Raw genomic sequence first — 25,052 nt, 5'->3', positions numbered from 1 at the left:
GTCAGTCATAAAATATTGCCTGTGAATCCATGTTTTGCCATTGAAGAAGATTTCCTCCAAAACTAGGTGGGAAGTAGAAAATTATTCAACCCTAGGCAAGTCTGCATATATATATATATATGTTCATTGTATTATTAGGCTTACGTACGTAGAATTGTATACCGATACAACTGGAAACAAGACCTTGGAAACAACAAAGAAAGTCCTGATCCCACGTGTGAAGATGCTGCCTAGCTCAACACTTGGTCGCTTTGGACATTTAAGCTCATCCATTATTGGAGGGGGCAAGAAAGAAAACTCTCCTTGAAGGTCCCCACCTATAACTAGGAAATGATCACTATTATTGCATTTGGTCTCCATTGTCTCCTAATCCTCTAAAACAATCTCCCTTAAAAACCAACATGCGCATTGCTCCAAAGATCTATCCTGGATATGAATTTGTACACTGCCACTGATTTGAATAGCCTAATCCTTTTTGGCCTGTTACATTGATCTAATATTTGTACTTAATTAGAAACTGTAAGAAGCAAAAAGAGATTCAGGGTTTGAGGCCATTGCTTATATATCTTCTTGCTTCGAAGTAGGAATTTCAGGGTTTGAGGCCATTGGTTGATATCATTCATTTAACCAATGATCAAACAAATAATAATCGAGGATGCCCACCAAGAATGACACTTATATCACTCTACTAACTATATATGAACTACTACGTACTTCAATTGGCAGTAATTGCCATGGCCCGGCAATCGAATAGCATCAATTTCCCCGAGGGAGAAAAATTGTAGTATATTTCTTGTATTCAACAAGAATTGACCAAACATTTACAGGAATGCATCCTGAAAAGCTGATTCAGGGATATATAGAAGCTACCCATTCTGAACACTTTTATAATGAACAAGCCATCATGCTTTTGTGATGTGTTTAGCATGTAGAAGATGGCCTACTTGATACAATAATTAAGTTGCAAAATCTTCTGGTCTGTCTGGAAAGCCTGCAGCCCCATCCACATTCTTCGCTTCGAAGTTGTGGTGGCAGAGACTAAAGAAGCAACTATTTTACTCAACCAGGAGCATCTTTGTCGCTGATTCGCTTAAATTTTTTGCGCGTACAAGTATGATATAGGAACTAGGAAGTTTCCTTGGCAACTTGTGGAGTAGTTTTTGGTAAGGAAGTGCTAGTTGTAGGATAATCTAACCGCAGCAATGCCAGTGATGGACATATGGTTTCTTTTATTAGCTAGCCTTCTTGTATATGCATATTCTACTGCTTTAGTACCAGTGTTGTAGTGGTTGTCGGATCAAGTCTAAAGAATTTAGCTTCCGTTGAATGATCGACCTGTTTTGTAAGAGTTCCCGATTATGGAAGCTTGGTGGCAACTCGCTAAAGGCAGCAAACATATGTCTTATATCTAATCATTCTTATGTGAGGACCAACTCCTATATGTCTTATAGTACTATATATCTAATCATTCTAAACATATGTCCTATATATGTAATGACCATACTCAGATCGATCCCAAAATCAATCATTCTTTATGGGATTCAGTAGTAGTTTCAACTTTCAAGGATGTGAAAACTAGGCACATTAAGGATAACTGTCGCCTGACCAACTCTGAAAACAATAATATCAAACTATAGAACTTCCCAATCATATTTTTAACATAATCCTGACTGTTAATTTTTTTGTTAATCAAAAGATAATCAGAGTTATGAACACATACAGAGATCTGGTATAGCCCATGAAGAAGCCACAACTAACCAAGTAGTATATTGAATAACTTAAAAACTTTTTTTATATGCGAGTGGAAAATCTTGAATTCAGAATTCCCTACTTACAATTCTTTCTATCTTATCAACCAATTCAATCCTGTCCCTTGAAGTAGTTCTTAAACTTTCCTATTGTTGTGTCCCCATCCACATAGTTTTTTCTTGTCTCTCGACAAAAAGTGTCCAACAAATTCTGTACGTCTGGTCAAGCATTGTTAAGTTTTCCTATTCACATATAGATCAACTCAACCTAAAAAACTAGTAAAGGACAGATAATTGACAGTTGAACAACGCCCTTGAGACAAAGTCATATCATTTCTTGGCACAAAACGGGAAAGGGTCAATGTTGACCAATAATAAATCATCGGTTTCTGCTTTGGGACCAAAATTGCCATTTTTCTGTAAAAAGTGTGGTGGAAGTGGAATGCTCATGCAAATTGCAAACCTCTACGGAAGTCTGGCCCCAACGAAAAACAGCACTCTGAGCCTTGTCTTGCTTATCATTCTTCCGCACATTGGGCCTTCTCGTCGTCTAATAGCCCTAGCAATCGCCTCCTTTCGTTTGATCCAATAGATGGACCAAAACCACCAAAAAAGAGTGCTTCGACTCTCTTGTCGGGCTCACTGATCTATCTATCCGCATTCCTCCAGGCACTTCACATCGTATCGTAATAAATAGAAATTATGCTTTTGACTCGAGAAGGCTGTGGACCGAGAATTCCACTGCATTGATAGAAGGTGGCCCAGGTAGATGCGTGATTCTCTCGTTGTGACCTTGTTGGCCTCTTTTAATCACACACACTTACAAATTACATAAACATTTTTGTATACGCAATTTTTTTGGTTCATTTACGTTTAGACAATTTCGTGGTCATCTAATTTCTGCGGTTTAAAATCACCAAAGTCCATGTGTAATGAAATCATAAAATCGATGCCTCTCTGCATTTTCTTCGTTTGGACAAAAAAAATTGCTTTCTACTTTCAAATTAAAGGTAATTAACTGTTCGATTTCTTTCATCTCTATCACCTTTTTTTTTTTAATACAACTACTAATTGTAGGCCCAAAACAAAGGGGAATACTATGGTATGAGTTAGCATTGAGAATCAAACAGCTCAGTGACAATTCTTGTACAGACTTGATCCGCTATTTCACTTGTGATTCTTTTAATTGCCCAAATTATTATTGTGACATCATATGATATTAGCATATCTGTTAATGTCTTATTTTTTTTCAGTATAAATAAGAGGATTCAAATTTGAAATCTCTCGCTTACATTTACCCCTCCATCAATATGTCAATTGAAATCACAATTATGATATGGGTACTTAAGTGATACAAGGTTTTGGCGGTAGAAGAGATCCACTCAGGAATTTACTTATTTAATGTTAACTAATACTTGCTCCATTTTTCATTTTATCACTAACTAATTATTTTCTATGTTTTTTTCAGACCATACAAGGTCCTATTAATCAATTTGATTTTAGTAAATAAATTTTGGACGGATTTAACTCGAGCTCCTCTCAAAATCACTGATCATTTATAAAGAGGTTCGTTTATCTTTATTGTAGAAGTGGCTTGGTCTTTGCTGGAGTGAAGCAGCTTGTTTTGATTGATCAATGACTCAACAGGAGGCGGTAATTTTTCACTTTTAGCCCTGCTCTGTGAAGCCTGATTGCACCATTTCAGGAGTTGCACTTGGGTCGACCATACCAGATTCTCACGGTTGCAAGTTACAACCGGTGGCACAACTGCGCAAGCCCAAGACTGCAGAGCCGCGCCAAGCCTAAATGATGATAGGTACAAAATTTGTGCATGACTCCATAAGCTACATAACCAAAGGTAAAAAAATAGAAAGACAAAAAAGTATAAAACCCCCCAGAGAGACCTTAATAAGCAGATGAGATGATGGTGGTGACGTTGATGAGATAAGAATTTAAAGCCCCACCTTTCATTTCCCTCTCTTCCTCTTACTTGGCCCCTTTCCCCTTCCTCCCCACCCAAAACAAGAAGACGAGGGAATTAGCTACAGGGACACCTAACCAGCTGAAGATGGTATTGGGTTCTTTCTAGACTGCATTTTTATGACAGACAGAGACTTAAAAACTACTTAAAGGTACAGTTTCTGCATTTGTTTCTTCGCAAGAATTTCAGTTTTGGAGGTTCCTGATAAAAGGGTCTGTGTTAATTTGCAAGAATTTCAATTTTAGTTTTATTTGGTCTGCTGCATCTCATTCTTATCCTTATCTACTCAACTGAAGTTTATATAACGTGAACCCATGAACCAATCAGTCTATCTCGTTATGTGTAAAAAGAAAAGAAATGATACTGGACAGACGAAAGTGTTTTGATTATGCGACTGTTTTCACTACCCATAACTGGGAGTTATAATGTGTCAAGTCATAGTTTCGCTGCCTTTTGAGTTTTCCGGCGCTTAAGCGATGATATTTTGGATAAATTGGTGATTTGCTTTTGGTTAAAGAGATGGATAAACTTGGATGATGGGCTGTGCTTAGGCACGCTCACTGAATTGTAAGTTGCAATTATCTGAATTTGGAGTGGTACAGGTTCCAGTTCCAGAAGAGTATTGTATTTTGCAACAATTTTCCTGATACTCACTGAAGCAACTAGGAAGTATTTTCTTTCTCAGGCATCAAAGCATCCGCTAACCATAAGGAGTATCGTATTCAGACGAATTTCTTTATGACTATTTGATATTGTTGCATAACTGATGAGAGTTATATCCGTGGTGCACCTCAAGAATGTGTTGTTTTTTATTTTTGTTTTTAGAAGAAAATAAAAAGCTTTATGCAATTAAATTTGCTTTCTCAGTTTTTCTAATAGAGGAAAGGAGGGCATGTTTTGCTTCAGTTTCTGAAATGCTCATCTATTTAAAAATTGTTCTGTCAAATGAAATACTCTTCTAAGAGGCCAAAGTTCGGTGCTTTTCCTTGGACAAAATCATAAGGTATCACCTAATGTAGGACTGAGTTGGCAATGAATTAAAATCAATACAACTTTCTTGTTAGCTACTTGTCATTCTTGTTCACCAGCATTGTCATTGTTATCCCCCAGTTCAATTAAGAAAATCTGCTTAGTTATATAATTTACTGGGATTTCTTTGAACTGTCCAGAAAAGTTATCACTCTATAAATTTTGCAGGTGAAGAATAAGTGATCAAAAGTTTGAATTAGTTACTGATACCAAGATTTTCCACTCGAGCTGAAGATGACACCTGTGCTTCCAAGTTCACCTAGCAATAATTTAGTTAATCCGGGAAATGCCTTAATAAACAGGAAGGACACGTTTCTTACCAGATGCAGTTTCTTACGGAAATCAAGGAAACAAGGTTTGCTTTCACAAAGATATACGTTACCTATGTCCACATCTTTCAGGTTATTTCCACAGTTTAGGATGGGATGTGCTTTACAACCTAAATTGAGGGGCCATATAGTATTGGCAACCCAGACTGATGTAGCAGTAGAAGAGACTGATTTGCCTGGAGCTGATAAAGATACTGGTGAAGTCTCTGAAAGTCCATTAGATGCTATAGAAACAAACGAAGATTCCTCTGCTAAATCAGATGGAAGCTCCACTACTGCTCGATCTAAGCGAACAAGACCCGTTAGGAAGAGTGACATGCCTCCTATCAGGACTGAGGATTTGATTCCTGGTGCAACTTATACCGGAAAAGTAAGATCAATTCAGCCATTTGGCGCTTTTGTTGATTTTGGTGCCTTCACGGATGGCCTTGTGCATGTTTCTAGGTTGAGTGATGGTTTTGTGAAGGATGTTGGTGATGTCGTCTCTGTTGGACAAGAGGTGACAGTAAGATTAGTTGAAGCAAACACAGAAACAGGAAGAATCTCTCTTACAATGAGGGAAAGTGATGATCCTACCAAACCCCAGAAGCAGAGAGACACCCCTGCTGGTACCTCCAGAGCTCCCAGAAAGTCCAACCAAAGGCGGGATGAGGTGAAGAGAAGCTCAAAGTTTGTTAAAGGGCAAGAACTTGATGGCACTGTTAAAAATTTAGTCAGAGCTGGTGCCTTCATATCTCTACCGGAAGGGGAGGAAGGTTTCCTGCCCACATCAGAGGAAGCTGATGAAGGTTTTGGGAACTTTACAGGAGGATCTTCACTCCAAGTTGGACAAGAAGTGAAAGTTCGTGTGTTAAACATCAATAGAGGAAAGGTACAATTGACGATGAAAAAAGAGGAAACTGCTGGAGAGTTTGACTTAGTGCAGGGTGTTGTCCATACTGCAACCAACCCCTTTGTATTGGCTTTCCATAGAAACAAAGATATAGCCACATTTTTGGATGAGCAAGACAAAACAGTGAAACCAACCGAACCATCACAGGATACTGTACTCAATACAGATGCCACAGTCAACATTGCAGACAATGCTGAAGCCACAGAAAAAAGTGAGGATCAAGAAAGCTTACATGAACCAGAAGGAAGCTTTGAGATATTGTCCCCTGAAGGTAGCACATCTGCCACTATTGATACAGTAGATGAAGCTCAAACTTTGGGCAAGTATGAGGATCAAGAAAATATAATTGCTGATTCTTTGAGAGGGGTTGATAGTGCGGTACAAAATGTCGGTGACGAACCTGAAGCAAGCTCTGATGTATTGGCTGCTGCAGGTAGCACATCCACCATAGATCCAATAACTGATGTGCTTCCTGCCACAGAGAAAGTAGAAGATGGTGAAAAATCTGAGCTATCAGGAATTGTATCTGGTCAAATTTCATCATCAGAGAATTTGATTGGTCAGGAGGCTCAAGAGGATGAATCTAAAAAGAAAGATGTGACGGTGAAAGATGAACTACAAACCGAGACACCTATTGGAAATGAAGAATTCATTTCTGCTGCAAAAGATGCAGAAGAAATAGTGGCACCTAACCCGGAGATAGATGGTGGTATTGCAAGCTCAGGTACTCTTGAAAATGGTCTTCTGCCCTGGCTCATAGTCTGTAGTGTTTGTTTCATAGCTGCTTTTAAAAATGTTTTCACATTTGACATCCAAGTATGATTTAAGGATGAGAACATAATGCTATTGTGTCATTTCTCATCATCAGAGAGTTTGATTGGTGGGGAAGGTACAGAGGATGAAGTCAAAGATGTGACTGTGAAAGATCAAGTACAAACTGAGGCACCTGTTGAAAAGCAAAAAGTCATTTCTGCTTCAAAAAATGAAGAAGAAATAGTGGCACCTAACCCAGAGATAAATACTGGTGTTGCAAGCGCAGGTGAAAAAGGTCTCCTGCCCTGGCTCATAGTCTGTAGTGTTTGTCTCATAGCTGCTCTTAGAAATGTTTTCACATTTGACATCCAAATATGATTTAAGGATGAGAATATAATACTATTGTGTCAATTCCCATCATCAGAGGGTTTGATTGGTGAGGAGGGGGGTCCAGAGGATGAAGTCAAAGATGTGGCTGTGAAAGACGAAGTACAAACTGAGGCACCTATTGAAAAGGAAGAAGTCATTTCTGCTTCAAAAAATGAAGAAGAAATAGTGGCACCTAACCCAGAGATAAATGGTGGTATTTCTAGCTCAGGTACTCCTGAAGAAGGTCAGCTCTGCTTAACATGTCCTGACATATAAGATCCAAACATGAGTTAAACATACTACTATTTGTGTCAATTGGCGTCATACAAGTGGCATGAGGTGTATATTTAGTTTTAACATCAAATAAGACAGATCTTTCCATATGATTTACTTAATATGTTGTAGGAGGAAATGATTAATAACAAGTTCTATAAAATAAGTAATTTTTTTCCTTCATTTACTTATTGGTGCCGTTCATTCATAAGGGAACAGTACACATCCTCCCCTGGTAATTCCTTTAGACCTTGTTTGTAGGTTTTTACATCTCCAAAGTTCATTTCCTGTGATTTTGAAGTAGCAGGAGTTTGTTGATAATTTGGCATTAGTCAGAGATTTTTCTGCTTTATTTTAAATATCCTTGAAGATTTTAATTTCTTGTATCAAGAAAATTTCTGTCTTCAAATGAATGATAAAATTGTCCACTTCTTTTTTAAACTTCCATTTCTTCTTATCCTCAATGTGACTTAGTTGACACTGATGTTTTATATTCAGAAAGTGCGGTCAATGAAGTCACTGAGAATATCAGTGTGAGTGTAGCTGATGCAGTGCAGGCGGAGAGTCCTCTTTCAGAAACTGAACCTTTGTCTGGTACAACTGTTATAACAGAACAGGTAGGGCCTGATTCAACCAAAAACGGAAATGTTGCAGACTTAAGTGAGCAAAGTAGTACGCCTTCACAAAAAGAAGCAACCACCAAAGGTTTGTACCTACTTAGTCATTGTTTCCATGCTTTGACAGTATATATGCTCTTTGGGTTATTCCAATATCTATGAGTTATCAGCAGATGAAACATTGAGGAAGTCAAATAGGGTTCAAAATGAAAACTAATTGAGACTGACCTTGTTAGTTTATATATAGATATATTCATTTAGATGATTAATTCTTTTTTTCTTTTTTCCTGAAAGCAATTCAGGTGGGGATATTGCTTTATACATGGCCTTTCCTGTTATTCTTACATTCTTAAATTTCATTACCAACCAAGCTATCTTGGAGATTTGTTCATCTATATAGTTGAGTTCCTTGCTAATTTATTTTTATCTTTAAAATATATGTGGGTGATTTTTTGATTGATACCTTTCCTGCCCAACTAAGATCTTCTTGTGTTTGTACTACAGCTGCTATATCACCTGCTCTTGTGAAGCAGTTGCGTGAAGAAACTGGAGCAGGTATGATGGATTGCAAGAGAGCACTTTCAGAAATGGGAGGAGATATGGTTAAAGCTCAGGAATACCTCAGAAAGAAAGGGTTAGCAAGTGCAGATAAGAAAGCCAGCCGGACTACTGCTGAAGGAAGAATCGGGTCATACATCCATGATAGTAGGATTGGCATCTTGATAGAGGTGAACTGTGAGACTGACTTTGTGTCAAGGGGTGACATCTTTAAGGAATTAGTTGAAGACTTGGCCATGCAAGTGGCTGCATGCCCTCAAGTACAGTATCTTGCTGCAGATGATGTTCCCAAGGAGATAGTTGATAAGGAAAGAGAAATTGAAATGCAGAAAGAAGATCTACTTTCAAAACCTGAGCAGATCAGGTTAAAGATTGTTGATGGGCGGATCAGGAAAAGGCTCGAGGAGCTGGCCTTATTGGAGCAGCCCTACATTAAGAATGATAAAATGGTGGTTAAAGATTGGGTGAAGCAGACTATAGCAACAATTGGTGAAAATATAAAGGTCAAAAGATTTGTACGCTACAACCTGGGAGAAGGTTTGGAAAAGAAAGGCCAAGATTTTGCCACAGAGGTAGCTGCCCAGACTGCAGCAAAACCAACTGAACCAAAGAAAGAGCAGCCTGTCACCGTTGAAGCCAAGGAAACAGTTGACAAGTAAGTTGTTATTTTCTGCTGGGTTATTTTGGCACTCTAAGAGTGTTTGGTCCAAGTAAAAGTTACAGAATCCTTTTTAAGCTGAATTTAGGCTATGACAAAAAAATTACATACTTCCATTGTTGAGATTTGCCTGGCCCTCTGTAAATATATCGATAATACCTTCAGACATGCTAACGTAGCTTATGGTATGTGAAAGTTTTACAAATAAGATGCCCTAAGGATCTGTTATAATCTTTCACAATAATATTTAAATTGTCATTAGTACAACTTTCATATATAATCAGCATATTGCAACTTTGCTTGGTTAGACTTTGGACCTGTATGTTGTAATTACAGGAGTGCCTGAGCGTGATTTTCATCTTTGGTAGAGCTTGGGCTTGTCAAATCCTAGTTCAAAAATTACACCATTTCTTTAGCCGTTGACAGAGATGTTGAACCATTTCAGTTTTTTTTTTCCTTTTAATTGTTGTTAAATTTTTTGGGGCTGGGTTCTTAGGACAAAGCATAGTCGTTTCGCTAGTATAATTGGATGCCACGTAAAATACATGACTGCCAATATTGCCTTTGTTTCTGAAGTTTATGAAACGTTTCGATCAACTGATTCGATGTCGCCTTGCAGGCCTGTAAAAGCAACGATCTCACCAGCACTGGTTAAACAATTGCGAGAAGAAACTGGAGCAGGTATGATGGACTGCAAGAAAGCCCTCTCTGAAACGGGTGGAGACCTTGAGAAGGCACAAGAGTATCTGAGGAAGAAGGGTCTGTCTTCTGCTGAAAAGAAGTCTAGCAGGCTTGCAGCAGAAGGTAGGATTGGGTCCTATATTCATGATTCTCGCATTGGGGTTCTCATCGAAGTCAACTGTGAAACTGACTTCGTGGGTAGAGGAGAAATTTTTAAGGAATTAGTTGATGACCTAGCAATGCAAGTTGTGGCAAGTCCACAGGTGCAGTGTGTATCTGTTGAAGATATTCCAGCAACCATTGTCAATAAGGAAAAAGAGTTGGAGATGCAGAGAGAAGACCTTCAGTCCAAACCTGAGAATATAAGAGAGAAAATCGTCGAGGGAAGGGTATCAAAGAGGCTTGGTGAGCTTGCCCTTCTAGAGCAACCTTTCATAAAAAATGACAGTATGTTGGTCAAGGACTTGGTAAAGCAAACTGTGGCATCTCTTGGCGAGAACATAAAAGTAAGACGGTTCGTTCGATTTACTCTTGGCCAGGAAAGTAAACCAGAATTGGGTGAAGAGGCAGCTGCTGCAGTAAAAGAGTGAAATTTGATCTCTGACTGCTTTATCCACGAGTTATGGAGAGCCTTCCGGGCATTGCCATGCAGATGGAATGAATGAAAATTAATTTAGTTATCGACGCTGGGGAGTTTCTTTATGTGCGAAATGATCCTTTTTGTTGCTATGCAAATGACTCCCTATTTTGCTGATGTTTTGATACCATGAAAAGCTACCCATAGGTATATATAGTCCTTTAAGTCTCCTTTTGACTGGCCGAGGCTGAGTGGAGCAGCATACCTCCACCGGTGTTTGAACGTGGAAATCCTACAAGCAATTCTTTTTTTTTTTTTTTTGGGTATATTATTCTTTTGGATATTTGGATTTTATCGAAGCAAACTTGCCTTCTGATTATTATTACTTAGGATGATTATTATTAAAACAAAAATAGCCGTCGCAAATGAATCCTTTACTCGAATTCACATCTGCTTTCTGCTATACATTTCCCATTTTTTTGCTATAACATCTGAGAGGACATTTACAACTTAGGATGATTCAGTAGTCTTTGAAGCGATTTGACCACCAAGCAAAGTATAAAATACAATCCTCACTGCGCCCCTTCGCCATAGAGGTTGATTTCTCTCACTTTTAACTGAATACCCGCTGCTTCAAACATCCATTATGTCATTGAGTCTACTATTAATCAAATTGAACCCCGAATGTAACAAGGTTTCAAGTGGCTCTCCCAACAAGAAAATATTACAATATTAGAATATATAATTTCACTGTTAAATTGAAATGTGTCAATGAACGTTTGCACGGCACCCCACTAACTGCATATTCAAGACCCAAATTCTAAACTTTGCCAGTATGATTTATCTCACATTCCATCACAAGAAACTTAGATCACAAGCAGTAAGTTTTGCAAGATCCCTGGCCCTCGAAGCCCGTGAAGAAAAAGATGTTGCTAAGTTATAGATGGGACAAGGAAACATAAAGAACTCCTCTCGCTAGGATTCATGAACCATCTTCCCTTCGCTTGTTCTACAAGTATTCGAACGAACCTAATTAGAATTTTAGAACATGACCCAAAGAAAGGGAACAAACCATCATAAATTTACTCAATCACGGTATCGCACTGCATTCCCTTCGGCAGCTTCTACCGATTCTTCTTTGGAACAAACCGCCAAAGGTCCACAGCAATATCAACTTCCTTTTTCTTGTGAAATTTATACAGATGTGGCACATCATATCGGAGCTGAAAGAGGAAACATATGTTGTTATTTCCGCAAACAGGTGGGAGACTCATTTTCTCGACACCAACACCGTCTCATAACAGCTTGTAAAAGCATTGAGGAGTGAAGGATCAAGAGAACACCACAGTGGTATTTGAATAGTGTAGCAGTTAAAAACCATATCTGATGTACCTCAAACAAAACCTCTGCACTGCTAGCATGACAGTCTCGCAAGGCTGTTCTCCTCACATGCTGTAATCACCAATAAATTTCAAAAGAAAAGATGAATATGAAAAAAACTTCACGATATGAAGTCACATCCTCTCCAAACTCAAAGCACACAAGGCAGAACAAAATAAATCCATGGCCTGTGTGTGTGTGTGAGAGAGAGAGAGAGTGTGTCCATGCTCATACAATGGATGGCATGTTAAATTAGAGAAAAATATATTGCCTACAAGCCTATGTCCCATGAATACGCAGCGAGTATGGCTGTTGGGAAGATTATACCGATTAAAGGGTAAACACGAAACTTCTGCTATTAAGCCATAAAAAACCAGTCATCAATTTATTACACGTTAAAGTGCACATCACTGCATTTGACTAGAATGCTTAGATAATTAGGATAAGATGCTTTCCCGCTGCAAAAGAATCACAAATTCAAAGCTAATCGGGACTCACTTCTCTGGTTGTCGTCTTATGCAAGGAATAAACTGCTTCAGAAGCAACCTGCAACGACAACAAACTTAGAACTAGGCCTTGTTGAAAGAAACAAGATTAGGCATGAGTACTAGAATAATTCCACCAATCTTACCTTCAAAGCCACACAGAGAAAATCCATATCTGCTCCTTTTCTTCGTGTTCCAAAAGGAGGATTCATGACCACAGTATCAATAATTTGGCCTGCATGTAGTCAAATATTAGATAAAACTAATTTCTTTTTCATTCCTGTGTACAATCGTGAGAGAAAAAAGAATGCAGAAATTTTAGAAACAAAATTAGTAACACATGCCATCATCCTCTAGCATTCCCAGCTATACCAGTTTATGGATATCATATTTTTTGTGTGTGAGTAAGTAGTTTATGAAGATGTATTAGTGCTGAGGGATTAGAATTGTAAACTTGTCAGTACATAAGGTCCACAGGATTTAATATTTGTGCTTGAAACTCTATAAACAGCATCTTTACTTTTTGGTTTAAGAACTGCCCAGAGAGTCAGAAAAGGAATATAGGTCACAACTAGAAAACTGCACCAGAAATGTTGCATTCTACACCACTGAACTGAATTGAAGCATGGTTATTAAATAATGCTCAAGAAGAGTTTCCTTGATCTGTTTTACCTCATACAAAACAGCCAATCAGAGGAACACAGTTAAAAATTTCAGAACACTATAAGTTGCACAAAATGGCACATATCCATTTATATAAGCACAAGAATAGACAAACACAGTGCAGGCACGTGCTTGAACACAATTACCTGCACCCGGGGGGGGGGGGGGGGGGGAGGAGGAGGAAGAGAGAGAGAGAGAGCACCTTCCCATCTTAAGTTTCTGATATCGCATTGAACAAACTCCATGTCTAACTGCATGTACCATTGACAAGGAAGCGAGGAAGTGTGATCAAAAGTTGCTTCAGTTGATACATTTACAGGATCATAGTAAAGTTGTCGGAAAGAAACGCATGGAAAATGATTTTTGTGAATCAGTATAAGATCAAATCAAATGTGACCCCTATAACAAGTTAATCCTTCGCATTACTCTTTTTCCTTGTACTTTCTTTGGTTAAGCCAAAAAAGGTAAGCTAGTGGAAGCATAATTCCAATCAAAACCACAAGAGGAACCAAAAGTGTAGTACCTCAAGCTCATCAGCATTTTCAGATGCAATTTCAAGAGACTCAGCATCGATGTCCAACCCAACAACATGTCTGTTCAAACCAACAAGCATTAAGCAGAGCTATACGCGGCAAAACATATGAAAACAATAATAGCTTCTACAACATAAAAGGCAAGGAAAAGAATAAACCACTAACTTATCATAAGCCGATAAGTGCAGAAAAACTTAAAACAAGAGCAAAGACAATAAAAAGATTGCAGTAAACTAGAAACTAAAGGGATATTTGAAAGAGAGAGAGAGAGAGAGGAGTTATTATGTACTAACTGTGCACCCAAGAGAGCAGCAGCAATGCCTAATGTACCACAGCCACAACCAAAATCTGCCACCACTTTATTCGTCACATCCCCAAATGAATTTTCGGCCTAGAGAAACGAAAATGGACAGTGCTACACTGTCCCAATAAGTTTATCCCCAAATAGAAAAAAAGAATTTTAATGATAAGGAAAACTGTAAAGAACTATTTGGTTAAAAACAAAGAAAACGAAAAAGGGGTATCTTTGAAAAGATTTAAAAGAAATACAGATACAGAGAAAGTAAAAACGGAAGAAGAGGAGGGGTTACAGACACTTACAGTGTAAAGCATACGAGAGGCAACGTGGGACCCAGTTGGATACTGCTCCAATTCGATCTGCAAAAATTTGCAGCAAGCAGAAGGCACAATGTAAAGCATACCGTCCCGATTCCCATACAATTTAATCAAGAAAAGAAAAAGGGGCAGAAATAAAGAAAGAAAGAGAAGTTTTTTCAGACCTTAGGATTGTAGAATTGCTCAAGAGAGCCCAGCAAACCCTCCAACTGCTTCAGCTTCATCTTCTTCTCCTTCCAATTTCCCCTGCTCAACTGGGTTGTGATGTGAGGTTAGTTAAGCCCTAGTGCAAGTAGCATTTGGGTTTGGTTGACGTTTGGCTGTCGTCGATGAAGATTGAAGAAATACTAGTAAAACAGAGAATGTAGACGAGGTTTCGAGGAGGGTTTATTTTTGTTTGATGCACATTCTTTTTGGATTAAAGTAACACGGAGTATATTCGTCAACATTCACGATAGACTACGGTCTGATGCGGTAATTTTCCTCTTGAATAGTGGCAGTAAATCATGATGGTATATCCGTATGAATCGAAATGGAATAATCCTTTTCCTTTCCCTTTTTCCTTTCTTTACCAATTAGTACTACTTATTTCTGGGACAAATACGGTAATCATCATCTCACTTAGAGCAAGTAAATTTATTAAATTTTTAGTGCTCAATATTTACTCGCGCGCACACACATATACATATATATAATCTATGTATTTGGATTCTCATCCCACATAAAATTGAATACTGTAAAGTGACATATGATTAATATGACAAACAAAAATTAAAAAGATGGCCTATTTTCTAATTTTTTTTTTTTAGAAGTATTCATATTTGTATTTTTGGTTCAGACATGTTGGTATTAAGGAATCCAATAGAGTTGTGTGCAGAGGAGGAATCCAATTGGGATCGGAGAGAAAGACCCCTCATGCAGAGCCCGCATTAGAGTCGAACTTCACGAAAACCAAGTAGTACACCGGCAGACTTCAAGAAAGTGTAAGAAAATTGTTGTTTGCGTAGAGCACACGGGCGGGCGGGCGTTATGCTGATAAATAGTGGCGATATATCCCTCGAAAGACACTTGAAACCAAGCATGATTCTTCTCAAACGGATTCTCCTTGACCAGTTTATTCATCCTTTCTCACTATTGAATACATGAGATACCAGTACGACTGGGATTTGATTCGACATGCTTGAGATGGAGAAACAGAGAGAGATTTTGCTGTTAGCAAACCAAGCATGTACATATTCAAACTTGAGGAGGCAACAACCCGAGTACATGAAATACACCTCTACTATAACTGTGAAGTAACTATTCTTTTGCATATAATCTCATTCACCAACATGTTCTCCTCCAGTACACAAAAGCCTTAAAAAGACTGACAACGATACACTTAATAAAGCCAAGTGCCTGACTCTTAGTCCAAATCACGGCTTCCAGCAGCTACACGTAAAGGGGGATTCTTTCAGTTTCTCTTGTTTGCAGAAAATGAACCCTTTTCGCAGCAGAATATTGCACTAGTTACGATTTTTGCACTTCTCCATGGCCCTGGGGGCTGTAAGATTGAAGGGACATTGTTACATACGCGCAAGGGAAAAGCTCAAGCATTACTTTTTGACTAGTCAGAATTCATTGGGGAAAAGTATATATATATATATGCACTAGAAAAGAATGCTCAATCGAGGTGAACATTTCTTTATGTCCTCAAAAGATTTGCCTCAAAAGTGAAAGCCCATCTCAAAATCAATATGCATCTGCTTTTCAAATGCTTTTAAGCTGAAGCGTGCATCTGCTAATGATTGTGATCAAAGGAATATGATACGAAGCTACAGCTGCTTTACAAGGTACAAAAGCTGGATGGTGGAGCAGCAAGAATTAAAGAATGTGGTTAATTTTGTTTATTCTCTTTACCTAAACCGATTGCATCAGAACTCTTCATGATCCTCAACCTCTTGCATGAGTCCATAAACATTCTGCAACCACCAGAAAACAGGTAAGGAACGCATCCTTTATGAAAGCAGTGCCTCTACTCTATTTTTTTCAGTCGTTTACAGGGTTTGGAAGCATAGAGATTAAATATCAAGAAATCATCAAATGAGGAAAAATCCAAAGATATTATGACTTCAAATCACAGGATAGCCATTTAAATTTGTGTACCGAGAACCCAGGTCTGGCATAATTGATTTCGCTTACAAAACTCTAGAGCTAAATTCATTAGTTTATCATTGACGCTGGAATGCAAAGGACTCCCTTTAATACAGTGTTTGGACAGTCAAACACTGATCCTGGATAAAATCAGAAACACTTACTCCCAAGGTACATCACCAACAAGCATCCAGTCACCATCTTTGTCTTCATATGTCAGTACATATTCAGAACCATGTAGAAGATCCATTAATCGACTTTCACTCATTCCATCACGGATATGAACCCCATGGGAGCCACATTGACCTGAAATACACAGATGTAAGCTAGATTCATGTAAAGTGAAATCACACAATGAAAGAGCAACCACGCCTTAGAACTAGGAGGTAGTAGGTTTCAAGCTCATTAACACGTAAATTAATTGTCAATATGCTACTTCCGTTGTTAGCTAGTGAGCACTATGCTAATTCTTATTTATTATATGTGGGCCTTTCAGTCTGATCTTCCCTCCACCCCCCCCCCCCACTTGCTAAGGCCCTTCTTCGCTGAGCGAGATTTTCCTGTGAATCAAGTATCATCAAACAAGTAGATCTACTACATAGTATTTCAATAATAAGTCAAGCTGTTCCCCTAATTTATCTTAGATTTGGTTGATAAATTACCAAAAAATACGGTATGATGAATATCCTACAAAGCCAATATTTGCACTTGATATATAATCTGATTTGAGAAGCTGCTGATGACAACAGAAAACTTTTTTCTTGATTAAGTCCATGATGAAAATGTCCTAGATCATAAAAAGGTTGAATTGGTAAATTATCAAGCAGATGAAAACATTGTACGAAGGGTTACCGATTGTAAAACAGCTGAACATCTTTTCCAGTGCTGAGGATAGATCCTTATAGCTGCTGTAGATCTTGATGTCAACTTTCCTCAGGTAGGGGGCACCATCCATACTTACCTTGACATAAAGACAACCAGTTCCCAACTTAGCATCAGCATCTTCATCGGTCTTGGGAGGATTAATAGCCATTTTCTTTCGGAAAGATCCGATTGGAGGCCATCCAACCACCTGCGCTCTGACACACACAAACATAAGAAGAAAAACTTTAGTTCCAGGCGTTAGGTTTTCAATTTTCTTCTAATTCACCTACGTTACTATAGTGAACCAAAAATACAAGAAGAAAAAAGTTTTGAAAAAGATAAAACTTCTCCAAAATGGAAGGTATAGACATCTCGACAAATTCTTATCTCCTAGTCTTTCAAAATATAAGCACACGGAGAGCAAAGAGATCTTTAAACCCCAAGTCACAACAACCAAAGAATTATCTTGTATCAGCTAGTTAAGAAGAAAAACAAAATTGAATGGAGTAATAACTGCTTATTAACAAGGTCAAAAATCAACAAAGGAGACATGAACGGCAACGGTGCCCAGAGGACCAAAACAACTAACTCTACAATCATGCTGCTACTCTTACTCTCAAAGAATTAAGGAAGCATGCTAGTTTTAATGTCAAACAACAGAGGAAAGGAGAAAATTTTACTTAGCGGCAGGGGCTGCAGCATGGCCATTAGCAGCAGAAACCTGAGGCTTCTTCTCCTGAACTGGCTTAGGTGACTGAGGGACAGTTTCTTTTCCAACCCCAGAACCCACAAAAGTTTGCTGACTTCCGCTCTCAACTCCACCAGCACCAATACTCTTGGCAGCGCCATTAGCACCCCTGGGAGAGAACAAGCCACCACCATTAGCCAAGTTCACCTCAGATCCACCACTCCCAGAATAAACCCACTTGCCAGAACCACCGTTAATGGTGTCAGAAAAGCCCCTTTTGGCCCCTGAAACAAAACCCTTAAGTACGCCAAGTTGATACCCGTTCTTATCTTCTCCACCATGTCCTGTTTCTCTCTCGGGTGACTCTGAACCAGGTAAGCCTAATCTCAGCTCAGTGGCCTTCAAGTTCAAAACTTTAGCGGTATTTTTCTTCTCATTATCTCCCAAGGGAAGACCATTATTCTTTTCAGAGTTTTCCATTGCAGGAACCTCTGACAAGCCTATGTAATCATGTTCCTCAAAGGGCATAGACATCAAAATTATTTTCAAGAAATCTTAGCGCAACTTCAGATATGTAACACCCACAAGAAAGATTCAGGAAAAGTAATGAAAAGGTGAGGTATTGAAAGTGACCAAGGACCAATCTAAAAGAAAACAAATGTAAAAACTCGAAGAGGAAAGGAGGGGAATGCTGATAGCCTAATACCAGTAGCAATATTATGCTATGAAGATGGGATGAGGTTGAGTTTTTTTAATTTGCAGAGTAGGAAAGAGAAGATTCTTGAGCTCTTTTATTTAGCTTATTATTTGGGAGTAGTCCACTATATTTGTATGTACATAATCATGTCGGGGCTGATCCTTTAATCTGTCTGCCTCTTTCTTTTTCTCTCACCTTCCACAACTGTAACAAAAGGAGCAAAGGATGGACGGAATGAGAACAATCATGGACTTTGGTCTAAATCAAAGGCTGTAAATTTTGCACTAATGCATAGCTATTTTTGGTAAACAAGCATATCCTTGCATTTTTTTGTTTATATCCCACATTATCCTTGCATTTTTTGTTTATCTCCCACATTATTCTTTCAATTATTTGTATTACTGTAGCATTATCTCTAATAATTACTTTGTCAGTTATGTTACTTGTGCTTATCTTACTCCACTATTAAATTGCCTACTTAAAATTTTATATCCAAGGGTTTGGAATATAAATACTTTACCTTTTTTTTTTTTGGGCTAAATGTTGCACTTGTAGGTGTGTTTTTTTTTTTTTTTTTTTTTAAATGTGGGCCTGTCTTTGTCAAAAGAAAAATAAAAAAGGTAAGTAGGTATGTCTAACAAGTGTCATCGGACACTATATTTCAAGTGTTAGATTTTTAGAAATGTAAAATTAATTAGAAAAAATATATAAATTCAAGAAATGATAATAATTATTAGTATGTATATATACATAATAGATATTTCAGACGTTAGATTTTTAAAAATATAAGATTAGTTAGGTAAATTGTATAAATGCAAAAGAATATAATAATTATAGTATATTTAATATACATGGTAGGTTATGTAGAATTTTAGTGTGTCAACGAGGCGCTCATTAGCCACTGTTAGAAAAACACTAGGTAATACTTAGTTGACATGTTTAATGAAATTATGCATTTGATTATAACATTTTACTTCTACAAAAGAGAAACCAAAAAGATTTCCCCAACATTCTAACACTTTTTTCTAATTACACATATTATTGCAATAAAGAAGAAATCTACCTAAGTACTTCTTCATTAAACATGAAGAGAAGACGCAATGACAGTTTGAAAACACAAAACGTGTGATACCGCTAGCTAGCATGAACATGAGCGAAGCTCCTATGCATGCAAATTGGAAGTTCTAAGAGTCGTCATCATCATCTTGTATGTCACCATTAGAATTTAGAAGCATGATACGACAACTGCCAATTAAAGAAAACGTATGACTAAAGGAAACCTAATCATGAGAATTGCCACAAAATTAAAAACCCAATATTGTTGAATCCTCGTTGTCTCTAAACCATTTAAAACCATCCATAGGTACCACCGGACAGTCTGACACAAAATAGAAACGGGAAACTAAAGAATTCATCACCTCAGAATTTCTTATTTTGCTAGAAAGAAAATGGCTTACGTTTTTTCAACTTCGGGAATTTTGTTGAACTGCATAAGCACACTCTCCTCGATATCCTTTTCAGTCCTTTGACAATTGAAAGTTTTTAGGGGGACAAAAAGAGATTTTTTATAATTTTTTTTTTTTTTGGAGGGGTGGGGTTTAATAAAACCTTTTAGAGAATAAGAATGAATAGTCAAATTTACGTGCCAACTACTAGTTGTCTTGACGTTCACACTGGTAATTTAAACATTTTTATGCTAAATTGTGTTTCGCATGTGGGAAAATACTTTGCTTAAGTTTTTCTTCACAAATCCTCGAAGCTATTGAGATTTTAGAACCATTCATTTTCACTTGTGCTAGCTCAATTTTAATTTTAACTAGGAAAAGCATTGCTATATTAGTTCTATCAACGTATTATTAAAATTCTACTCGATTGATAAGGACATTAGTTAGGTGATCGTGAAATTCTTCATTCGACCATTAAACCTTTTCTTTTTTTTTTTCTTTTGCTTATAAAATTTAAAATTTCTCGCTGATCCCACGAAAAAAAAAAGGAGAAAACTTCTATTTGCTCCTTGGGCTATAGCTTAATCGAGTGGTATATGCGCGTGTCCGCACGTAAACTACAAGTAGCATTTCTCAAAATCGTCCATGAAATGAAATGTCTTCTTCCCCTTTTCCCTTTTTTTTTTAAACTTTTTTCAACATATATTGTAGTAATCTTCGAGCAGCCACAATTTCTGAAATTGTGTCCCCCACAACTTGTATTCTTGCGACTTTTGTTAATTTTAGTGCAGCCATAATTTGTGAATCTTTGTCCCCAAGTCCAACCTCTAATTAGTAGAGAGTTCGACTCTTAACCAGTTGACAAATTACAACGCTGTCGCCGAGGTACGAGCTGAGCATAAAAAGTCCCTTAATTTAAAATTAAAAAATCTCTAATCACTCTTTGAAAAGCTAATGAATTAGCCAGTTCGTTGAGTACCGAAATTCCAATGCCGCTTCCCCAAAATAGTAGACCCTTTTTTTTTTTCATCTTTTGAGGAGGGCTTGGTGCTATTCACCTTTTTTTATAGGCAACCACGCCGACAGGTCACATAAAGTCTCCGGCAACCTTGAAATTCCCTTTAATTAATTTATACATTGGTCAAGAATTATTAATTACTACAACCATGGTTAATCACACAAAACTTTGGGTAGGTAGGTACGCATACGCATGTGGTGCTAAAATGCACCAGAAGAGATCAGGCGTAGGTTATCCCGAAAACAGAGAGCTTTTTTGATTATGTGAGGACGGGACAAGGCAGACATATCACAGTCACTGACGAAATTTATTCCAGATAGGGATTGGACAAATGCTGTCTCAGAACCTGCGAGAAAATTTTCTGGGATTTTAATAATATTTTTTGTTTTGTTAGTATTATTATTATTTTTTTTGTTTCTTTTTTGGTGATGGGGGGCTCAGGTCGGGAAAGGAGAAAAGCAAAACTGCAAAAGAGAAAGAAAAGGAAAAGGAAAAATCGTTTCCCAAACTTTGGATGGTGTTGGGATTGAAACGTACAATACAATGTCACGAAAGGTAAAAGAGCTAAGAAAGCGAGGGAATTTTTGTAACAAAGCTGAGAAGGGAATCAGAGAACGGGGAAAAAGAGAGAGAAGGAAGAGAACACACAAATCAGCAGTTTGAGAAAAAGGGGATGGGATGGGAAAGTTTTCTGGCTGCAAAGACAGAATAAAAGATTCATACACTTGCCTCCTCAAGTCTTATGAATCAGAAGTACTATAGTCTGTTACTTAGTCGTGTTTTACAGAGATCCCAGCCATGCATGTCCATCCATGCATCCGTAATTGTCGATAAAGCTGCACTGCATTTCCTTTTTGCTTTTTACTTGTGTTTGTTTTTCCCCTCCCTGAAATGAATTTTCTAGTGGATATTTGCAAAACTAAAATCATCATTTGGCTTCACTATTGTCGCATGTAATGATATAAAAATGAAAATTTGTTGGGTTCGAAGAAGCTTGACACTTTGCATAAGTAAAAACGCTGCATTTTTTTCTTTTTTCAAAACCAAAAAAAAAAAAAAAAACCACAAATCTTTGTTGGCGAAATCAGACGTGGAAAGGAGAAGAATGAATAAAAAAAAAACTAGCTAGGCTGCATGAGAGAGTCAAGAATTTGGCAGATGGTTAAAATCTTTACGAACCCAAGTGATGGTTAGTTAATATTAAGGGAGACTAATCAAATGGTATATTAGGTTAAAAACTAATAATACTACTACGATGGCAGCACCATACTTTTAGAAAAAAAAATAAAAATCTTCTTGTGATTAATGATGAATGTCGGAGGCCCCAAAACCAACCTGACAACGTCTCTTTCGGTACCCCATTCAATAAACTCGATAAAAGATACCAGTAGATTGAGTTTGTACCCTAAAAACGAGTATTGTTCTGCGGGGTCCAATCGAGTGCATTTGAGTCCTGGTCCAATGGCCAGGAAAAACTCCGTTAATTGTGCCTCCCGTGCACCACCACACGGGATACCCAGTGCCACTTTTTCGGTGATAATTCAGTGTCATTTTTATATTTATGTCAAATGTTCTATTTATTTAATTTATCATGTGTTGTTTATTTAAATTTCTTCTATTATCACGCGATCAGTGAGATTGGCACTGCATTTGACACCGAGTAGTGGCATAGAGGATCCCTACTGCCCGTGCACTGGGTTGGATGCTCAAATTTCTGTCCAGTGCATCACATGAGAAGAAGTATAGCTATTCTTGTTTCTAAAAAATTTCAGAGAGTGCACTACTTACTTACTCGTAGTATGCTTGTTTGATCCGGCAGTTCGCCCTCAAATTACATACAAGTCTCTTTAGACAGACGCCCTTCATAAAATAAAAGTAGATTAGATAGTTATTATTGCAGATAAAAGAAAAAAAAGTGTATTTCTTAAAAAATAAAATAATAAATATTCCAAAGGAATACCCTTTCTGCTCTTCCCACTTCACATTGAGGAAACCAAGGAAAAACTAATTTACTTATTCTTAATCCTTCCTATTTAAGAACAATAACTATTAAGCAGAGTAGTAGACCGCCAATAAAAAGGAGCTAGCTGAATTGGTATCTATGGTGTGTCCGTGTCTCCACTCACAAAAGCCGAGAGGTTGTGGAGAAATTACTTTGTTCCATTCCCTACCTTTCTCAAAAGAATATAAGCAAAAGTTTAATACCAAAATAATTTTTGCCCTTTGCCAGAATTAATATACGGTTAAGGATAAGATTTTGGAAAGAGGATGCGAAAGACGCTTTTCATTTTATTACATCAGAAACAAAAGGGAGAAAAAAAAGGAGAGAGAAGTAAAATAAACAAAACTATACATGCCAAGACGACAGTCGCAGTGGACTGGCTGAGGCTGACGCCAAAAGTATGCCAACCTTTTTATTTTGGTGGTCGTTTAAAAAGAAAACAAAAGCTCATAACCAGACATGCTTATCAAAATGAGATGATTAAAGCAGAAAAATCCATGAAAGAAAGTACATGACCCACATTAATTGGGATGCGGGAGTGGGACCATATAAATGGTGCAAGAGCAAGACTGTACTTTTTATCCAGTCGCCGACTGTAAATAAAAATGTTTGATGGGCATCGCGGCGGCCGGAGGAAGGGGCGGAATGGAATGGGACGTCCAAAAGCCAGCTAGCTTAGCTAAGCTAGTAGTGTGATTCCAATTTCCAGGAGCAGTCCCAAGAACCATGAACAGTGGGAAAGAGAAATATGGGTGTGGATCGCCCCCACTTTCTCCACGAGGGGCTGCTGTCCTGCTTCCCAACCGCTCTCGCTCTTTTTACTGTTTCTCTTTGGTGGTATTGGTACACTGGTACAAGTACTACTGTTACGTATCTGCACCGGTATGTAGTAAGTGTATGGTAGTTTTAGGCTACTAAACCTAATTGGATCATCAACTGATAATAAGGTCGAGTCACGTACCTTTTCAATTAAGCCCGCCGTGTGTTTGAATTCTATTAGCATTAAAATCTAATTAGATCATCAGTTGAGTCACATTTTCAATTAAAGTCGTGTGTTTGAATTCTGTTAGTATTAATACGGTGATAGCAAATAAATAATGAAGGTTTGTTTGGATTGTGAATTATTAGAGATATTTTTACTGTAGCATTTTTTGTGATGTGATGTATGTGAGATAAAAAGGTAATTGAGAAGATAAAAAGATGTGTTGGAAATTGTACTAATGATGTAAGCAAATATATTTTGGCAAATAAATTACAATCCAAACAATGGGTCCGAAAACACCAAATCATCACAGCTGCGGCAACTAAATGAAAACCGCTCAATTTTTTTCCTGCAAAGAAAAAAAAACTTGGTAGGGCTGCCAGCAGCTGCAAATGCTTCATCGTGTTCGGCCAAATTCAACTACACTCTCAAGTCTCAAGTTTTTTTTTTTTTTTTTTTTTTTTCCCTGGTTTGGTTGGTGGTGAGAATTTGTGGGCCCTATAGGATAGGGTCTCCCATTGCACTTTTTCATTTTAAACACAGTCAACCCCCACGTGGTGGTTTAAGGAGACAGTAGTGAGCGAGTTAAGTTTATTCCAAACTCCATCTTCTTCACTCCCTCTCTCTCTCTCTCGCACACTCAATATCCAATGTCCAATATCAAAAATCCACCCAAGCGAATCATTCACGCATTTCCCCCAGCACTAAACCAAGCCGCATCCCCCCCCCCCCCCCGGCGGCCAAGAAGACCTGCCTCGGTCCCTCTGTTCTGTTGATGAATTTGCCATTATTCTATGCTATGCCACTTGTACCAACCGAACCTGAGTTTGGAACCTGAGTTATTTGGGAGTTTGTCTAAAATTTTACTGTAGTGCACTGTAGAAGTTTTTGAAAAAATCCAGTTGGCAGTGCCATCCCCAGCTTCACCTTAATCATACAACGGATCTTCTGTTCCACATCCCGTGTCACTCCCTGTCCCATTTTTTATTATATTGCTATTTTTCCTTCATAAATATCATGTTTTAATTCTTTTTTGTGTCCTTAAGATCCAATAACTATCAATTAAGTAAAAAATAAATACA

General features: G+C 37.8%; 3 protein-coding genes across 8 annotated transcripts; 1 reads left to right on the top strand and 2 right to left on the bottom strand.

The window, feature by feature from the left end:
* Positions 1–3,616: 3,616 nt before the first annotated feature.
* On the top strand, positions 3,617–10,642 carry LOC140009437 (polyprotein of EF-Ts, chloroplastic-like). Of its 4 annotated transcripts, none has more exons than XM_072054914.1 (7): positions 3,617–3,880; positions 4,927–6,703; positions 6,848–7,018; positions 7,157–7,330; positions 7,873–8,079; positions 8,496–9,204; positions 9,827–10,642. In XM_072054914.1, the coding sequence occupies exons 2-7, from the start codon at positions 4,993–4,995 to the stop codon at positions 10,476–10,478; spliced, it is 3,624 nt and encodes a 1,207-aa protein (XP_071911015.1). In that variant the 5' UTR covers positions 3,617–3,880; positions 4,927–4,992; the 3' UTR covers positions 10,479–10,642. The 4 variants fall into 4 exon arrangements, with proteins under 4 accessions (XP_071911015.1, XP_071911013.1, XP_071911014.1 ...); XM_072054912.1 differs by having other exon boundaries at positions 3,633–3,880; positions 7,157–7,345; XM_072054913.1 differs by having other exon boundaries at positions 3,633–3,880; positions 6,848–7,027.
* Positions 10,643–11,187: 545 nt separating this feature from the next.
* Positions 11,188–14,547, bottom strand: LOC140009439 (uncharacterized). 3 transcript variants are annotated; one of them, XM_072054917.1, is made up of 10 exons: positions 14,306–14,547; positions 14,127–14,183; positions 13,820–13,917; positions 13,517–13,586; positions 13,196–13,244; positions 12,477–12,565; positions 12,344–12,391; positions 11,858–11,917; positions 11,552–11,688; positions 11,188–11,474 (listed from the first exon to the last, which is right to left on the bottom strand). In XM_072054917.1, exons 1-9 carry the CDS (start codon positions 14,363–14,365, stop codon positions 11,590–11,592), a joined length of 630 nt encoding a protein of 209 aa, XP_071911018.1. In that variant the 5' UTR covers positions 14,366–14,547; the 3' UTR covers positions 11,188–11,474; positions 11,552–11,589. The 3 variants fall into 3 exon arrangements, with proteins under 3 accessions (XP_071911018.1, XP_071911017.1, XP_071911019.1); XM_072054918.1 differs by having other exon boundaries at positions 11,284–11,474; positions 11,570–11,688; positions 14,306–14,513; XM_072054916.1 differs by having other exon boundaries at positions 11,188–11,688.
* A 780-nt stretch (positions 14,548–15,327) lies between these two features.
* LOC140009438 (auxin-responsive protein IAA27-like) lies at positions 15,328–18,574 on the bottom strand. Its single transcript, XM_072054915.1, has 5 exons — positions 17,819–18,574; positions 17,127–17,353; positions 16,439–16,580; positions 16,041–16,102; positions 15,328–15,684 (listed from the first exon to the last, which is right to left on the bottom strand). The coding sequence occupies exons 1-5, from the start codon at positions 18,358–18,360 to the stop codon at positions 15,647–15,649; spliced, it is 1,011 nt and encodes a 336-aa protein (XP_071911016.1). The 5' UTR covers positions 18,361–18,574; the 3' UTR covers positions 15,328–15,646.
* Positions 18,575–25,052: the final 6,478 nt, after the last annotated feature.

The sequence above is a fragment of the Coffea arabica genome, chromosome 6e (genome assembly GCF_036785885.1).
Source record: "Coffea arabica cultivar ET-39 chromosome 6e, Coffea Arabica ET-39 HiFi, whole genome shotgun sequence".
Lineage (NCBI taxonomy): Eukaryota > Viridiplantae > Streptophyta > Magnoliopsida > Gentianales > Rubiaceae > Coffea > Coffea arabica.
This window is presented reverse-complemented; position numbering and strand designations above follow the sequence as displayed.

Excerpts from the sequence above, each read along its gene's own strand:
- LOC140009437 (XM_072054911.1), top strand. The coding sequence starts at position 4,993 with ATGACACCTGTGCTTCCAAGTTCACCTAGCAATAATTTAGTTAATCCG. Across the intron at positions 6,704-6,847 it reads TGGTGGTATTGCAAGCTCAG|AGAGTTTGATTGGTGGGGAA; the intron begins GTACTCTTGAAA and ends TCTCATCATCAG. Across the intron at positions 7,028-7,156 it reads TGCAAGCGCAGGTGAAAAAG|AGGGTTTGATTGGTGAGGAG; the intron begins GTCTCCTGCCCT and ends TCCCATCATCAG.
- LOC140009439 (XM_072054916.1), bottom strand. The coding sequence starts at position 14,365 with ATGAAGCTGAAGCAGTTGGAGGGTTTGCTGGGCTCTCTTGAGCAATTC. Across the intron at positions 13,245-13,516 it reads AAAATGCTGATGAGCTTGAG|TTAGACATGGAGTTTGTTCA; the intron begins GTACTACACTTT and ends TGGTACATGCAG. Across the intron at positions 11,918-12,343 it reads ATAAGACGACAACCAGAGAA|CATGTGAGGAGAACAGCCTT; the intron begins GTGAGTCCCGAT and ends TGGTGATTACAG.
- LOC140009438 (XM_072054915.1), bottom strand. The coding sequence starts at position 18,360 with ATGTCTATGCCCTTTGAGGAACATGATTACATAGGCTTGTCAGAGGTT. Across the intron at positions 17,354-17,818 it reads GCTGCAGCCCCTGCCGCTAA|AGCGCAGGTGGTTGGATGGC; the intron begins GTAAAATTTTCT and ends TGTGTGTGTCAG. Across the intron at positions 16,103-16,438 it reads GTTGGTGATGTACCTTGGGA|AATGTTTATGGACTCATGCA; the intron begins GTAAGTGTTTCT and ends TGGTGGTTGCAG.